This window comes from Sphaerodactylus townsendi, linkage group LG05 (genome assembly GCF_021028975.2).
Source record: "Sphaerodactylus townsendi isolate TG3544 linkage group LG05, MPM_Stown_v2.3, whole genome shotgun sequence".
Taxonomy (NCBI): Eukaryota; Metazoa; Chordata; class Lepidosauria; order Squamata; family Sphaerodactylidae; genus Sphaerodactylus; species Sphaerodactylus townsendi.
Genome location: NC_059429.1, coordinates 81,952,982 through 81,971,408, shown reverse-complemented (window position 1 = coordinate 81,971,408; position 18,427 = coordinate 81,952,982). Strand labels below are relative to the sequence as shown.

The window sequence follows — 18,427 nt, the reverse complement described above, 5'->3', positions numbered from 1 at the left end:
TCTACCGTTCTGACCTAGCCAGTCATCCACACGACGGTCACCACCAGGCTGGACTATTGTAACTCACTATACGCTGGCCTGCCTTTGAATGTGATCCGGAAACTTAAACTCATTCAGGATGCAGCAGCCAGACTCCTCATGGGGACATTGAGCTGGGACCAGATAACACCGGTCCTGTACCACCTCCACTGGCTGCCCATTGAGTTCCAGGTCATGTTCAAAGTGTTGGTTCTGACCTTCAAGGCTATTAGCAGCATTGGACCTACATACTTGAGGGACCGTGTCTCCCCATATTGCCCCGTTAGGTCCTCAGAGGAGAAGCTACTGGAGGTCCCCAGCCTGAAACATATCTGGCTGGCCACTACTAGGGCCTGGGCTTTTACAGCCTGGCCCCTCTCTGGTGGAACAGGCTCCCTAGGGAGACCAAGGCCCTGCGGGACCTGCAAAGCTTCCACAGGGCCTGTAAAACAGATCTGTTCTGCCAGGCATTTGGCCAGCTGGGTTGACGGTGATTCCGGATGATTTAGGCCTCCAGTGGGCTCAATTGGGGAGGTGGGGGGAGGTTTTTACTGCCATCTATCATATATAAATTCCATTTACTACTTGTGGTTAGTTTTTAAATGGTTTTAATGAATAGTTTTTATATGATATTGTATGATTTTATGCTGTTCACCTCCCTGAGCCTTTGGGGGGTGGGCGGTCTAGAAATCTAAAATATAAACAAACAAACAAACACCTATATATGTTTGAAGGAAGAGACCATCTTGGATAGTGCAGCAGAAGTCATGTACCTGTCTGTTTCCGCCTGGACTAATTACATATGGTGAAGAGCAGGTTGTGACACTGCTGATCAACTTTAAATAAAGTTGTCAGTGATTCTAATCATATCTGCTTCATATCTCATCTAGTTTGTCCTAGTGAGAAGCTGGTACCATGTGTTGGTATTCCTTGTTCAGTAGATGGGAGTGAGCCTACTCTTTGGAAAATTTAAACTTCCCTTAAGAGAAATGCTGCACCAGTGGAAAGGATGAAGTAGGATTAGAACAACACATAGATCTTAGCTTCATTTCTGATACAGGAAGATAGAATGCAGTCTCATTGGTTAATGGCTGTGGCTTGCAGCAAGGAAAAATCTGGCTTTGGCTCAGGCTTGCAAGATTCAGTTGGAAGAGCACGCTGATGCCTGTAATAATTTTTGTTGATAGCATCCTTTGAGCAGCTTCTCCCACCATTGCAGTCCTAGGACAATGCATCCCTCTACACACATGCACTTGTAGTATCATCTCATCTGCTACAAGTATTATGATACTCTACTTCTTTTCTGTACTGAAGCTGGCATATCTAATGGTGGTTCCCTATGAATTTAGTCTGTCTCTATTTCCCTCTATTTTCTCTACTTCCCACTGGTGACATGTGAATAATGCCCGACTCTATTCTGCAGAGTTGACTATTAGAAGAAATGGATAGATGATTGTGATGTACTCTCAGGTATATCGATAAAGTGGGCAGATAAGTGCACTTGAAAGAGAACCTCATGTCCTCCAGGTTTCTCTGATGCGTTATTATTATCGTGCAGTTGTAGATCAAGCTTTATGGAAGGAATATGGAGTAGCAGAATTGCTTTATGTTTTCTTGTGGTACAATAATTGCTAGTTCCCTAAAAGAAAACTCAGGGTTCCAAGAATGACACAGAAAACACTCATGCTGCCTTACCTGCTGATATTTCTATGACTTCCACTTTCTAGCCGTCATGCAAAAGAGGGGTCTTTTCAGGGATGGGCTGAGGCATTAAACCAAGGTTAGAGTTAAAATCATGGATCAGAGATGCAGATTGAGGTCAGCTCCCTGAAGGCAGGCTGATCAGGTATATAGAGTGGAGCAGAACAGACCTATTCACACTTTTTAAAGTTTTGCAACAGTCGTTTGTGAGTTCTCCTCCATTCCTGCCCATGCTATCTTTGATTTGGACTGTGACTATGGTGTGTATGGAGAAGGGACTTTAGCCCACAATCCCACACTTTCTTGACCTGAAGTGGTCCTAGAGCAGTGATGGTGAACCTATGGCATGGGTGCCAGAGGTGGCACTCAGAGCCCTCTCTGTGGGCACGCACACACAGAGTTCGTCATGTGGGGGGCGGAAAATCACCCACCCACCCACCCACTTCTAGGCTTGCCTGGGCCACTGAGCACAACGTGCGCGCACCGTGGTGAGCAAGGAGGACTCAGCTAGCGGGCCTGGTGCCTGTGCCCCGGGTGGCTGCTGCCTGGGGGGGGGGGCGTGCAGAGGAGGCAGAGATGCTAGAGAGGCACAGAGCGGTGCGAGCAGAACTTGCTGGAGGCTAGAGCAGGCTGGCCCCTCCGAGAGCAGGTGGGCGGAGGAAGAGGGAGCCAACCGTTTTTTTCTAAATTAAAACCTCAGCATTCAGGTTAAATTGCCGGGTTGGCACTTTGCGATAAATAAGTGGGGTTTGGGTTGCAATTTGGGCACTCAGTCTCAAAAAGGTTTGCCATCACTGTCCTAGAGAGTGCTATTTGGCCTATTGTGGAAACCCGCCAATGTATATTGGGGCACAAGGTACATCCCCAAGAAAACTGCAGATTGGGAAAATGGTGCAGGGATGGAGGCTGATACCCCTTTTATATGCGTGTCACAGACACCAATCAAAATATGCACCACGTGGATGGGAATTCGGAAGGATCTGCAACTCACTTGTAACAATTGGACAGCACACAGGGTGAGCACCCTGGACCCAACCTGTGTATTTCATAATGTGTGAATGAAGCATGGTCAAGGAAGTATAGACAGAATAGGCAAGAGCAGAATGAGAAATAATCTGTTATCAGTTTGTGGAGCTGATTTCTTGCATGATCACTAGATGTCTACCTGTGGCAAACAGTCTGCTAAGAAAAGTGGAAGGGAAAGCTTTAATTAGTCAATTGTTACACCAGTGGCCATCAGCTGTACTGCTGATAGCATGGTTGAAGATTTGCATTTGTCAGGTGGACCATTAGGGGTTGGTTTTATTATTCCATTTGAACTTCATTGTTTTTAGCATCTTTCCTTCAAAGGTAAAAGTGTAACCTCATAAGTATACCCACATCAGGCATTAATATTAATTTCTTTCTTTTCCCTAAAGCAGGGGATAGATCCATTAAAGCAATGTTCCAACCAAACCTCCACACTGGGGAAGTTAAAAAATACAAATACCTTGAGATGTTTCCTTCCCTTTAGAAAGAAAATTGTAATAGCATGAATTGCTGGTAATTTATTGTGAGCAACGGTGTAGAGAGATTGCTGGCAAACAGTTCAGGGTTAATTTACCATGTCCCTTTCACCTATACCAGAAGGCCAATCTGACAATCTGAAAGTAAAATTAGAAATTCTATGCTTGAAGGAGATGTTGTACTTCTAAATGATCCCAGGTCCACTTGTTTATCAACATGTTTTTCTTTAAATGTTTGGGCTAGCTCTTTAAGCAACAATTAGGGGGTACGACATGAAGTGGGGGAAAGGGCTAGGTGAGTTTTCTTAAAATCTTTTCTCTAGAAACAGAAGCTAAAATGATGACTTACACCAATCAAGGGAGGCTTGTCCTCTGCAGATGTGAAGAAATGTGTACATGAAGTTAATTCTTCAGTGTGGATGTTGAATTGTATAAAACAGCTTGGCTAAGACAACCCTTACAGTGTGATTCATTGGTGTAAAGAGCCAGTGGAGTGTAATGGTTAGCGTGCTGGGAGATCTCTCAACCTAACCTAACTCTCAGACTTATTTGAGGATAGAATGGGAATATATTCTGTCCTGAGCTCCTCAAAGGTGGGATATAAAATGAGAGAGATAGAAAATAACCCTGATGGTTTTCCCTTCCACCACCTTTTCAGGGATACAAGAATATGTAGGAAAGATCCCCACTGCAACAACTCTCATGCTGCTGAAATAACATGGAACTGGACTTTTGAAAATTCACTGTACTTAATATTGCTATTTGATCAAGTCCAAAATAAGGAACGTCTCTGTGGTAGAAGCTGATTTTACCATGGAGTTTTGCTCAAATACCAGAATGTCCCCACGGTTGTTGGTGATGTGATGACATCAATTGTGATGCATTCTGGAAATGACATCACCATATCCTGGTGCTGGAGCCTTGTCCTAAGTTTACTGCCAGTTAGTCCCCCACCCCCCCCCCTTGGCTGAATGGTTCTAGGGGTCGGAGAGCCAAAGTAGGGGATCCCCTGATACCAGTCTGACAACTCTAGCCTGCATCCATTCCAGAACTGACTCCAGGCACTGGTTCAGGGTTTTTCAACCTCCTGGAAGACCTCACACAGTGGTTTCATGTAGATGTCAAAGAGCATAAATGACAAAGATTGAACCTAGCAGGACTGCATAGGCCAAGTGGCTGAGCAGAAGTCCATCCAGAAACACCTTCTGAACCTTACTTTCCACTGCAGAATGGTATCTCCCAACCCAGTCCAGAAGGATACCATGACCAATGATATTGAAAGTCTCTGAGATGTCCAGGAGGATCATCTAAGTTGTACTCCCTCTTTCCAGCTCTCAATGCAAGTCAACCACAGGGTGACTAACAGCACAATCCCGGGGGGAGGGGGGGCTTCTGCTGGCTTAAATGCCCTCTCCAGGGCATTTACGGTGGTGGAGGGGCAAATATGTTAGTCCCTGGCCTCTGTGGCACCTCATGACACCCAGCCACAATGCCTGACTTTGTGCCAGTGCTTGCACACCACCTTCAGCTACACCAGCATCCCGAGGGCATTCTAGCGGCATTCAGGGGGTGGCCTCTCAACCCCCATATGTTGGCAGAGCTGGTGGTGGTGATATACTGCAATTTTCATGGTGTATCCTCCCCTATGGGGGAGTTGGAGGTTGTTTTGTAACAAAAAAAAACTTTTTCAGGCTTTCCATGCCATGGGAAAGCCCTATGAAGCAAGCAGTGCAGTGCTCAAGCGGTGCTGGTGCTGTCCGCCTTAACTCTGGGTTGCATTGTAAGACTGTTGTAAGATGAGAATCTTAGCAGCTCAGAGGACTGGTCTGCCACACACTGAAAAGCATTGGGACCGTGGAGGACTGGTCTACCAGCCATTGAGAAGCATTGGGTAGACCAGTCATCCGAGCAGCTAAGATTCTCATGATGTGTCTGCGTATCTTTGCAGACACCTCATTGATTTTTTAAATAGGAAAATTATATATTGCCAGAATTGGCAGGACGAGCTGAGTACGCTTTGGGCTGAAAAGGCAAATGTCCTGGGTCAATCTTCAGCAAATGACAGCAGGGAGAATCTCTTCAGCAGCACATAACTTGTCGAGTGCAAGCTGAGTAGGAAACTGACTAGAATGCTTAACAGTCAGGTGGGACAAAGCCTCCTTTTCTCCTCTGACACCTGCTGCTGTCTGGACCAAAAAAAAGTAAGGCAGCTTTTTTTTTCTTTAAAGACAACTCTAGGGTGTCTTATTTGTGCTTTCTGGACAAAAAAAAGTTGCCTCTTTTTAATATGTCCCCCAAATGGCCATTTTTGCTGTGCAGAATGCTTGTGTCATCATCACTGCTTGCTGCCATCACTGCCTTGGAATACACTTTAAGGTGAGACTTTGCCCTTGTTTCTGTCTGACTCTTTCTCCAATGTTGCTCTAGCCATCTCCCTTGTCCTTTTGTCACCCACAGTCTCTGAGTAATCCAAGGGGCTTCCGGGGCTCTAACATTTGAGATAGGGCACCTGGGAATGAGCCTGTCAACTGTCTGGGTCACCTCCTCATTCCAGAGGTCAACTAGGGCATTGACAGGAGCACCAACCATATCGACTGGAAAATCCTCTAGAGCCTTCAATTATTACCTGTGACAGGCCCATAGTTGTCATGGAGGCCATGAAATCCTGAGCCGCTTCTGACATTAATGTCAGAAGATGAACAGTACTTCTTTAGAATGTGCTATCCTTGCAATGTATTACATTACAGTTTTTTTCTGTTATGATGCATCTCTTCTTTTTCATGGGTATTTCTAATACTACTAAAATAAGAAACAAGTAAAACCTAACTGCACTCTTAGAAAAGGTTGAGATGAGAACCTTGGAAAAATTGCCTCATCTGTAAGCTGAATAAAAAGGATCAAGGATTACTGAGGAGACAATAAGCAGGGAACCCCATGGCTGCATATTTAGAGAGCCACTTTTCAGCACTGAACTGTTTTTTAATTGCTGCTCTTCAGGAGACCGACTGCTAATGCTAATATGTTTCCAATTTGAGATTTCCCCACCCCCTTAACCTTTATGTGCCTGGAATACTAATATTTAAAGTTTTACCCCTTCTTTCTTTTGAGATCAGATATTGTATAATGGGGTCAGCGAGCTGCACAATCCCCATTCTAATAACAGCCTCTCCTATTCGTTCTTGTCCTGCACTGTGCCGGGTTTTCACCCCTTGTGGACTTTCTCCAGATGTTAGCATCCTTTTGGAAGCTCTTCTTGGGAATTTGTGACAAGGCAGATGTTTTCTTAATTGCCTGCAGTTTTTTCTATCCTGACAGCTTAGCTTTAGCTGTTTCAAGCAACCCCTTTAGTTTGATTCACTTAGAGCTTCACTTTTACCTGGGAGCCATCAACAGCATTATCCAAGACAGACCTCAGTGAAAATGAACTCGGAGTAAACAAACTGACAATTGCAGCTTTAATAAGCTATTGGTTGATCAAATGTTGCCTCTGGTAGTTCATGTTCTAGTTCACCTGGCAGTTTTTCTGTTAGTATACCTTGCCTTGATTGTGTGTGCTGTGATGATTGTTCTGGGGCTAATTCTGAAGGTTAACGTCCGTGTCTTATTTGAATGCTACATAATTCAATTGAAATATTGTTGGTATTCCAAACTCAGGACATTTTCAGTTTGGCTGTTGTGGCTGTTCTGGGCTGTGTCTCACATGCCTCTGAAGAAGCCAACCATGGATGCTGGTGAAATGTTAGGAGCAAAAACTACCAGTCATACAGCCCCCCCCCCTTACAACTGCTAGTTGATTCTGGCTGTGAAAGCCTTCGACAATACTTTCAATTTGGTTTGCAAATAGGGGTGCTAACCTTTTAACTGGTCTATCTGAATATCCCTTTAATATCAGTTTATCGGGTGATGTTATTTAGCTACTTGTCATGAAAAGCTTCAACTGCCCTTTTATGCAAATTAAGCCTCCGTTAAAGAGAGAAGACATTTTCTCCTGGTCATCTGACAATCTTTTCTGCAGGTTTTCTGTGAGCACAGTTGTCTTCTTTGAATCTGATTGTGAATTCAGTGAACCATCTCCATATCATTTGCCAAGTCATTTCCCATTCACTTTAACACAATGCGCTGAGAATTTATGCATCATGAATTCCTAGCCTACCTACCTATTGACCCTTAATTAAAGCTTCAGATATCTCCTGGTGCCATTATTGCAGTCTTGTTTGCATATTCAGGAGTTCCACTGTTGATTCAAAGGCTGTTAACTTGAGTTTGTTATTGCAAATTAACAGCTGCACCTCTGACTCATGACCTGTGGGGCTTGTATAGCCTATCTTTGTCTTGGAATAATATCCTTGACTTGTCCCATGGTGTCACAGTCTACCTAGCAGCATTCTACTACTCTGCAGATGGAATCCAGGGAGGGGCAGGAGGAGACCTTGCTTTATAGGAAAGTCAGTTGGTTGTTTTTCTGTCGCTTCCCCTGCAGTGATGTGCACTCTGAGGGCAAGTGGCCATTGTAAAAAGGAAGGAGCTGAATTTATAATTTTCATTGTCTTAGGCAAAAGGCTCCAATGAACTCTCAGCAATAATAATGCATCTCATGTATGAAGATGGCAACAAAAAAGCTATTTCTTTGTGACCTCGCATCCTGCTCACCTTTTGTTCAAGAATGGGGATGCTGTTTTATGTTCAGTAATTAACAGCTGACTTGCAAAGGGAAGAGGCTTATTCTGGGGTCCTTTTCACCGTATCAGCATTGCCACAAGCAGATATATCCCTCACATATATTAGTCGTAGTAACTTTCCTCAGTTCTTATGCTTGTGGCAAGCCTTTTGATTCTGGATTATGGCTGGAAGGCATCCAATACTGCAGCTTGGGTAAATTTGTCTCAGACTGGTCAGTGTCCACATGGAAAATCTCTTGGGGAATCCTATGTATGCTGCCTTTCAGATCCATTATGGAAAAAAGGGAATTATAGTAGGGACTTGTTGAAAGTTGTTGAAGTGTCAAATTAGGATCAGGGAGATCAAGGTCTGAATTCCCCCTTGAGCATGGAGGCTCACTGGGTGACATTGGGCCACACTCCCAACCTAACCTTCCTAACAGGATTGTTGTGAGGATAAATTGGAGGAGATGAGAATAAATAAGTCACTGTTGATGTCCAATTTGGGGGGGGGGACTACAAATAACAAATAATTGTAGCAAAATGTGTACAGTGGAACCTCGGTTTCCATTGGTAATCTGTCCAAAAAGAATTGATGAAAACTGAAACCGATGAAAACTGAGGCAAACTTTTCCATAGGAATCAATGTAAATCCAATTAATCCGTTCTAGGCACTCCAAAAAACATACCAAAAACACATTTTTTGGTGAATAAACATAGTGTTTAATGCTGAAAACAGTAACAAACAATAACACTAGGACCAGCTTCAGAGCCAGTGGACCAATGTCGCACCAGAAAGCTGTCCAAAGAGGTCTGTTTCTGACGCCTCTTTAAGATTTGTCTGAAATGGGGCAAGACATTGTCATTAAACAAGTTGCAGACATGGCCTGCAACAGCTTTGTCCGGGTGATTTTTCTCTGCAAACCCCTGCACCTTACTGCAAATCGATGAAAACCGAGACAAATTTTTCACTGAAAAAATCAATGAAAACCGAAACTGATGAAAACCAAAGGCAAATGAAACCGAGGTTCCACTGTGTATGCACAGTGATAAAATAGTGAATCAGTCAGGTGATTTTTTTTCACAAACTTAGACCATTATTTCAAATGATATCAAAAACGTTCCTGAAGTGGGTTGGTCAGTGGTATGCAAAATCTTTTGTTGGGCTTCCAGTCTTGGTAGTTGGCATGCAGAACTGCTTGTTAGGCTCCCAATGTATTATTTGCACTGTCAGTTCAGCACTAGAATATCTAAAGCTCATATTGGAAATAGGCTTCCCATAAACACCAGTGTTATGAAGACTGACCTTGATCACAGTGAAGGGAGTTAAGGAACTGACATCTCTCTAAGTGGTTAGGTGAGTCACTGTTTGTTTCTGGATCAAAGGTGATGTAGGTGGGAGTCAGATATTGGACTCATTATTGGAATCACAGCCTGAAATACACGCATTAGTGATTCTTTCATTCATCTCCTATTTGCTAAGTGATCTTGACATTTTACTAGTTAGTACTGAAAAGTTATTTATTTTCCTAATACTAATGTGACACAGGGCCTTTTATTTGCAAAGTTCTTTACAAACAACATGCAATCAATCCTCACAACAGTGTTTGCGGAGAACGGTACATAATGAACTATTATCTCTCATTTAGGCAACTAGAGAAATGACTTGCCCAAAGCTGTAGCTTGTTTCAGCATGAGAACTACGTGAAAGTCTGAAGTTGTCTAAGATACAATGTGCAACTTAGGGAAAAAAAACTGCTACTAACCTCTTACTTGTTTGTAATCCTTGTAAAGAGTCAAATTGTTCTTAAGGAATATGTGGGAGCAATCTGCTCCCAAGACAAATTTCAGGACTGGATCTGGGGGGTGGGGAGGGCAAGGAGGGAGCTGCCCCAGATGGCATGTAGAGCGGTCTGAGTGGCATCATATGTACACTGTGGCTGGGATTTTGGCAGAGAGGCCTAGCTATAGGTGGGGAGGGAAAGCCCCTAGGGTGGCCCTGATGGATGACCACAGCACCTGCCTGCCCCCAAGCTCCCTCCTCTCTTCTGCCAGACCTGCCCTGTTCCAGCTATCCTGGCATAGAGCAGGTGCTGTGCCAAGTCTCTGAAGAGCACTGAGCAACAGCTGAGCAGCACAACTTGAACTGCTGTTAACTCTGCATAATATGCACTTGGCATCCTTGCTTCTTGGGGGATAGTGGCAGTGCTGCAGCTTCTGTAGCAGTGGCGGCAGAGGAGGAGGTTGTGGCTGAAGTGCAGCAAGGAGGGGACAGGATGGGAGGGCTACTGGGTGGGGAAGGAAGCAAGTAAGAGGTGGAGGGCCTGTCAAGACAGCACTCGTGGACAGGATTCCCTTGTGCTGCTTGCTGAGCTTTGAAAGAGAACTGTAGCCTGCAGCCTGGGTGAACTCTGGAACTCGGGGTTGCTTTGATACCAGGGAAGGCACCAGGGCTGCCCTGCACAGAACCAAAAAGCAAATTCCAGCACAGCCCCAGGAGGGTCTTTGGCTGCAACTCAAGTCCAATGTAAAGCAGGAATTAGTTGAGGGTTCCAGGCAGTTCTTTTCTTATGCAAGCTTCTCAGCCCAGCTGCTATCTGTCTTGGATGGTTTAACTTTGGGGACCTATGTATCCCTCATCGCCACAGCAGCTGTTTCCAAATGTGGGCAGAGAGTCAAGCAGATGCCATGCACTATTCCCTGTACTCCGCAGAAGCATTCCCTGTACTCCACCGATGTACTCATCTGGAGTCACAGACCCATGACCCCTTTCAGATTGGGGTGGGAGCGAGCGATTCAGGCCTTAAATGGTGAATACTAGCCAAATTCTTGAGATTTACAGTGAACCCCAACATACCATGAAATTATTTATTATGTCAACATGGAGGCTCCAGTCTTCAAGCAAGCAGACTTCTAATTTCATTGGGATATCCCAAAATGTAATATTACTGGGAGAATAGGAGAGAAAATTTGTCCACTCAATCCCACTTTTCCTCTGCTTGGTCCGCTCTTACAAGCAACGTAGCATGGTAGTTAGCATGTGACCATGGGCCAGGCACTCTTAGCCTAACTACTTCACCGAACCTGTGAGAATAAATCGGAGGAGAATAATAGTAGAATTTAAAAACTGGAAAGGTTCTAAAGATCATCCAGTCCAACCATGCAAGATGACCTAAAGCACCCTTGACAAATAATTGCCCAATCTCTGCTTAAATATCTCCAATGAAGGAGAACCCACGACATCTTTCTTTTGGGTGAATGTATGAAAATAATCAAATAATTACAACAGCTACCATACAATTAAACAATTAGGAATTTCAGCTGCTGTCCAGATTATGCAGATCATTTTCCCCGGGGACAAACAATGGCAGCTTTGGAGGCTGGGCACTATGGTATCACCACATTTCCATCTTATTGGAATACTGATGGCTGGAGCTATCAAGAGCTCTGGCCTTTGAAGCGCCCACCCTTCACTTGCTTCTCTCCCTACCAACATTCTTGCCATAGAATGACTCTCATCATGTCTCAGAATTCATTGAAGTCTGTCTTTCTAACATGTCTGACTATGAACTCCCTTGACTCCTGACAACAAAAGGAATTCTAGGAGGAATTCATAGATAATAGATGGATAAGATAATTTACAAATGTAATTATTCATTAACAATTCACAGAGATCATTACAGTTTATTCTAGATATATATATATAAACATCAACACCTCTAGGGCCAGGCCCTGGAATGTAGCAATGTTGCCCTTTCCCCCATTCTCATAATACTAGAACCCAGTGAAGTTGAGGACAATAGGTACTGGGCTGACAAAACAAAATACTGGAATGTACTGCCAGTGGAGGTCGTGACAGCCACGAGCCCAGATGAATTTAAAAAGGGGTAGGACAGATTAATGAAAGATAGGTGCATCAATATCTGCTAGCAATGCTGCATAGAGGAAATCTTCATATTCAGAGGTAATAAACCTTTGACTATGAGGCAATATTGGGGAAGGCCTTTGCCTCTGTGCTTTGTTTGTTGGCCCTCCAGGGTAACTGGTTGGTGGTTGTGTAAAAGAGGCTGCTGACTAGATTTGTTGGAGTCTGATACAGCAAGGCTCTTCGTATGTTCTTAAGCCCCCAATGACCTGAACTTAGGATAGCTCATGGAACAGCCTCATATCACCTCCATGTCACATGTCCAGTGAGGCCTTCCTTTGAATATCTTTGCGTTTAGAGACACTAAACTTGCTGCTTGCATGGTGAATCTCCCACCCTTAGCTTCCATTGCCTGCTGGCACTCTGGTGGCCAGAAAAAAACTGCTGTCAGGCATCTACATTACATCATTTCCAGGGAAAACCTGGATATGACATCATGCATCCCTAGAAATCAACAGAAACTCTGTGCTTTATCATAGAATTTCCAGCAATATATATGTTGTCACTTCCTGGTTTCCCCAACAGTGATGTAACAACATCACTTGATGGCATCTCCCATGTTTCTGCACCCCTGCCTGGACTCTGGCCAGTTGTTAGCTATGGCAACTGTACTGGTCGCTATGAGGACCTTCCCTGTTGTGATAACTTCTTTGTGGAACTTACTTCCTAAAAAGGAGAGCCAGGCCTTTTTAAAAAAAATATGGTGAAAGCCTGTCAGACCTGGGATGCAGTGAGGCTGACAAAGAAAATGTTTTGTCATCATGCCATTTCTTGTGTTTTCTACTTCCACTGATGCTCATTTTTGAGATGTTGGTGTATATTAGAAGTGTCAGCACATTTTAATCAAACAGCTTCAGGGGCTTCTTGTTTCTTGAGGAGGAAGGCCAGGAGGTTATGGCCCCAAAGTTGCACTCAACTGTTAATAACAGTCTCCCCTCAAGGGAGATTACCTATGGATGGATATCTTGTCAGCACTGAATCTTAGCTCTCTTCCTCTGATTTTTCTGGTTTTTTATTGGAATTTTTGTGTGCAGTTCTTGTAAGGAGGGAGGGTCACATTTTGTAGGAGGCCATCATGTTCAAAAGATAAATGCCAAGATGACAGGGCTATGACAACTAACCTTGGTACTCTCCCACTGTTCTTAAATGGAACCTTTAAAACATTTAAAGTCCTGTTTAAGCACAGTGTAGGGTAATAAAGTTAGTCATTGGTATTGCCCATTTAACTAGGCAGAGTTTACACAAAAATGGCACTGCCATGGTCATACTGAACAGTTGTGGTGTACACGGCAGGATGGGAAGAGAAGGGTAGATAGGGCTGGTATTGCTGAGGAGCTGGGAGTGGGTTGTAAGGCCAGGGAATGTGACAATATGAGTTAAGGGAGGCACAAAGAGTTGAGTCTGAGTTGCAAGCTTAAGATACTCAGTTGTACAGACTCTGTAGCCTTGTTCATAAGTTACAGTGAATGCATGTAAATATGTACCGGTATGTCTTTTTGAAAGAAAGGGACAATGCATGCTCAATTTACAAATGAAACCAAGGATGGCATGCTGCAAATTTGGTGTCTCTAGCTTGAAAAACAGCTCCCTAAGAGCCCCACAAAAATGCCCATAGACTTCTACATCACACTCGAGCATTCATGGGAAAAACTTCCCACCATTGACTTCAATTGGTGGGGGCTGGGAAAAAGTTTTAATCCAATGGCTCTGGATTCCTTCTCTTCATGTGTTGCTTTTATACAAATATTGTATCCTCCAAAGGCTCTGGATTCCTTCTCCTCATATGTTGCTTTTGTACAAACATTGTATCATTCAAAGCACAATGAAATTCTGATCAAGTGAATCCTGAAACCTTTTGTGCACTAAGATATACCATCCTGTCAAGTTCCCTGCTAAAAGATCTGAATAACTAATGTCCTTTTTAATGCTTCCATTTGATTCTCATTCTCTTTCTGTTTTTTGCTTTCAAAGATTGTCGAAAAAGGAACAAAGGAGATTTTGTTTTTGCCTCTCCTCCCTTCTCCTTCATGTAAAGTTATGCAAAACTTGGAGCCTTTCTCTAACTGCGCTACTACAATCCTCCAGAGGGCTGCAAAAAGGACCTAGTAAAAGACTTGGGCAGTCTCTCCTTCCTTTACCTACCTGCCTTGGAATGGATACTGGAGAGGACTGGAAATCTTGATGGAAAAGTGAAATTGAAAGGGGAAGAGAACCATGGTTTTTCCCTTTCAGAAGACCACTGGTCAGTTCCTGCCTCCAGTCTCAGCCCTTTGAAGTTTCATCTTTCACTAGGCAAGTTTCAATGTCAAGCCAGTTTCTAAGCCAGGAAAGCTAAGGAGTTGTGTGAAGAGTCCTTGATTTCCATGGCTCTTTAGATTGCTTGGGTTTAATCTCAAGGTGTCTTTGGCAATGACTGGGAAGAACAGGGGATCTTTGTGCATGGAGCAACTCTCTTTCTGTCTACTCTTGAGTATCTGCAGTGGCTGGTGGTATCAGCCAACTAGCTCAGCCAAACCCAAAGGCCAAGGACACCCTCATGTGAACTCTATCCGCCTTGATGGGGACATCACCCTAGGAGGCCTCTTCCCTGTACATGGGAGAGGCTCAGAAGGCAAAGCCTGTGGGGAGCTGAAGAAAGAGAAGGGGATTCACCGACTAGAGGCCATGCTTTTTGCTCTGGACAGAATCAACAATGATCCAGACCTTCTCCCAAATATCACCTTGGGGGCTCGCATCCTGGACACTTGTTCTCGAGATACCCATGCCTTGGAGCAGTCACTCACCTTTGTCCAGGCCCTTATTGAGAAGGACAGTACTGAGGTGCGCTGCATTAATGGTGGACCACCTATCATCACCAAGCCAGAACGTGTGGTTGGGGTAATTGGAGCCTCAGGAAGCTCAGTCTCCATTATGGTGGCCAATATTTTGCGCCTCTTCAAGGTAAGGCTCCTCTTTCTACCTGAGATGCTCTCATACTTTACATGTGTAAGATTTGTAGTCCAATCTCTTCTTTCTTATTGAAGATGCTAAGATAAATTTCAGTGACTGTTAAGTTGGGGCAAAAAATGCAACTGCTTTTAACAATAATTATATAAAATTAGGCTCTTGCTTCTTGGTGGGGAATGAGGAGTGGAATAGTATGTTTAATCAGTTCCCTTGGAGGAGGTGGGCACTGACCCTTCCTTTTCATTACAACCATGGTATTTGGAGCAGAGTTATTTTTTTCTTTTGCATTTCCCACTTATATGAGGGGAAGCTGGCAAATTGGTTATGATATCATTAGATATTGTGAGGTGGGCGTTCCTCCATGTGGAGAGGGGTGGGGGAATTATACAGTTCAGTTTATAGCTGAAGGAAATGTTCATGTAGCTTGTATCCCAGAAGCTGCAGTGGGAGAATGAGGGGATGGGGAAGAATGAGAGTTTGGCTGCATGAAAATATTTATAAACCAGCATGAGAGGGAAGGCCATTTTCAATTCTACTTGGTAATTTCCACCCCTGGAGGTTGCAGTTAGCTCTAGGGGCATGCAAAGGAAGGGCCTCTGCCCCAAATTTACCTTTCATAGCTACAATATCAGGAGAATCCTCCTGCCTTGATTTCCTACCCACCTACTGCCGCAACTAGTGGAAGACTATTGTTTCTGATACCCAGGGGATAGTGATAAACGTCTATGCTATTTTGTTCAAAATACTCCATTATCAATAGGGAGTGTGTGTTATTTTGATACAGGAAAAATATGTTGCTAAAATGTCAGAGAAATAGGGTATATCTTTCTGGTATGGGATACTTACTACACATAATGGTGCAGAAATCACTTTTTAAAATCTCAGATAAAGCAATGATTTCAGAATTATACTCTCAGTTGTGTGACATAGCTCTTTGGTAATTTCAGCTTAAAACTGATGAGCAGAATAATGTGCTATATTCCATAGTCTGAGTATGACTATGATTTCAAAATCAGTGCCAGCCTTTCACCACATTACTGCTAAAAGGAATGCTGGTACATTTTACCCTGGTTGGGTTGGAGGACAGTTTGCTCATCAACATTCTAATATCATTGTGCCAGCCAAGTTTGCGATGGCTGTATAGCTACGTGGTTCTTTTAGATGGAGGGGTACCGCTTAATTTGCTGAGGCATCTTTATTATGCTAGCAACTGCTCTTGAACAGTTTTCAGGTTAGACTAGAATCTCATTTGTTGTGAAGAAGCAATGAATCTTAGCCTCTGGGAAAATTGATGAAAATCCCAGTTTTTATTGTTTGTGAGCCTGACTTTCCAAAGGCTCATACTGAAGGTCATGGAATTTCCTTGTTGCTGCCATATGTTAGCTTATCAGATGTCTACATTTTCAACCCAGTGTTCCAAGTGAACAACGTAAAACATGATCTAAATGAAGCAAGTCCAGTCCTCTCATGCTCTGCTAGTAGCCTCAAGTACACTTAGCAATTCTCCCAAAGACTCTCTTAACCTCTGCAAGTGCTTAAGGCAACCATATTCACCCCAGAAGAGACATACTTTTTTATGATGAGTAAAATGACTGAGCAGGGTCAGTGGTTCCAAGGACCAGTCACTGAAACTGGCAAAAATGCTTCTTTTCCACTAATTCCTTAAGGTTATGGGAATCCCAATGACCTTTTGAATAGCAATTTGATAGCAATTAGACAGCAATTAGACATGGCTACATGTCTGCTCTATATATGCTGTTTTAATTTATAGTGATGTATGCTTAGAATTGAATTAAAATAAATTAAGAAATGTAGTTTTGCCCACTACCTTAATTTTTGGAGTGGAAGTGAGGCACAAAATATTAAATTTCTCAGTGGACTTTATGTGACCTTTTGAAGACCAAAACTTTCTTGTGGCGTAAGCTTGTGGAGGCAAATGCCTACTTTGTTACTGCAGGAAGTCTGTCCTTAGGATCTGCTGGGGGCTAGTGACCCTGACAGAATTGATATTGCGAATCCTTCTTTCATTTTCCTATTTACTTGCACAAAGCACAACTACCTTCCAGGGCACTTTGTACAGAAAATGAGTGGGAACCTTTCCTCGTCTGTGAAACAACCTGCTCTTGTTCTCTGTGTTGCAGGCTGTTTTTTTTTCTGGCAGCTCAGCCATAGCGCCTGCCTAATCACTGACCCTGGCTCAGTTGCTAGGACAGCAATACAGCTTGCTTCACTTTTCAGCAGTTTGTTGATTTGGGAGAGAAATATTGGACAGAAGTATGAAAGAATAGGAAGATAATACATTCATTCTATAAATGGTTTCACATGTCTGTCCTTGGAGGAAAATAAAAGCATTGTGGGTTGGAAGGATGCAAAAAATGTCCATGCATTCATCCATCTAGACACGAACACATGGAAAGGGGAATAGTTGAGAGCCTGTGCATGTCCAAACAATGGGTGTATATGCTCTGTATGCATGCATATGGAGTGAGCCAACATATGCCCAAGCTGCATGCACATAGGTTGATTTTGTAGGTTTCGATGAACACAGAAGTAAGACAGCATGATCAGGGGATCCATCCTCAGTTCTGCTCCCATGACTCTTGTTTACACAAATTAATATGTGAAACATCCTATTAAGTAGGATAAAGAGTGGTAATAGTTATGCCACCTAGGAGTGCATCTACAGAAAATATTGCCTATGGCAAATGAGTGGAGTGAAGCGAGGCATGCAGATGTCCACTACAGGCACTGGCCCTGCATCTTGCCCCCAAGGGATGAAGCTGCACATGAGCCCGGGCAGGAAAAAAGGAGACCAATGCCGGCCAACCTCACAGGGCTGCAGGAGGAAGAGAGGGGTAGCCAAAGCACCATTCACTATCCCCACCATCAGTGAAGTGACACCTCCACTTCTCCCACACAAAAAAGAAGAAGAAGAAGAGTTTGGATTTATATCCCCCCTTTCTCTCCTATAGGAGACGCAAAGGGGCTGACAATCTCCTTGCCCTTCCTCCTTCACAACAAACATCTTGTGAGTGGGTGGGGCTGAGAGAGCTCCGAAAAGCTGTGATTAGGCCAAGGTCACCCAGCTGGCATGTGTGGGAGTGCGCAGGCTAATCTGAATTCCCCAGATAAGCCTCCACAACTCAAGGGGCAGAGCTGGGAATCAAACCCAGTTCCTCCAGATCAGAGTGCACCTGCTCTTACAAACACATTGTTTGTAAGAGCACTCCTAGCAACGGATCCCATAATGCCATGTCTAGTGGAAGAGCCACCTCTCCTTCATCCACCAGTGCTTCATAGTGCTTCAACTGGGCCAGTTGAGCTGCAGGCAAAGCAGAGGGTGGATGCTTGGCCTTCAAGGGAACCGTTTGGACTGTAGACCAGGATGGAGGGGCACTGTTTCTTTGAGTGTCCTGCCACAGACATAGGATCTGCAAAGGAGGACTTGCCCCACCTGGCCAGTCTCCTGCAGGGCTAAGTTTCCCCTTGCAGGGTGGGAACAAAAGGTGGGACCCATGCAGTGGGATAGTGGGACCCATGGCCAAGAAATCCTGGGTGCGCTTGGTTCCCCTTGTCTTGGGTGAGCCTCTGAGCCCCCCACCCACTGGACTGCCTTGGAGGGCTTCCACAAGTAATCAAGCTGGTTGCTTTGGGAGGGAATCCCAAAAAGCCTG

The 18,427-nt window shown here is 44.0% G+C and overlaps 1 protein-coding gene across 2 annotated transcripts in view; it reads left to right on the top strand.

Annotated features, from left to right (window-relative positions):
* GRM4 (glutamate metabotropic receptor 4) overlaps positions 1-18,427 on the top strand; it is a 388,193-nt gene that overhangs the window by 51,520 nt on the left and 318,246 nt on the right. Inside the window, exon 2 of one of the 2 annotated variants that reach the window (XM_048498003.1) lies at positions 13,779-14,747. The exons of the other annotated variant lie outside the window; for it this stretch is intronic. Coding sequence (XP_048353960.1) covers positions 14,217-14,747 — 531 coding nt within the window. The 5' untranslated portion in view covers positions 13,779-14,216. The remainder of the gene's footprint in view (positions 1-13,778; positions 14,748-18,427) is intronic. 2 annotated transcript variants of the gene reach the window in all.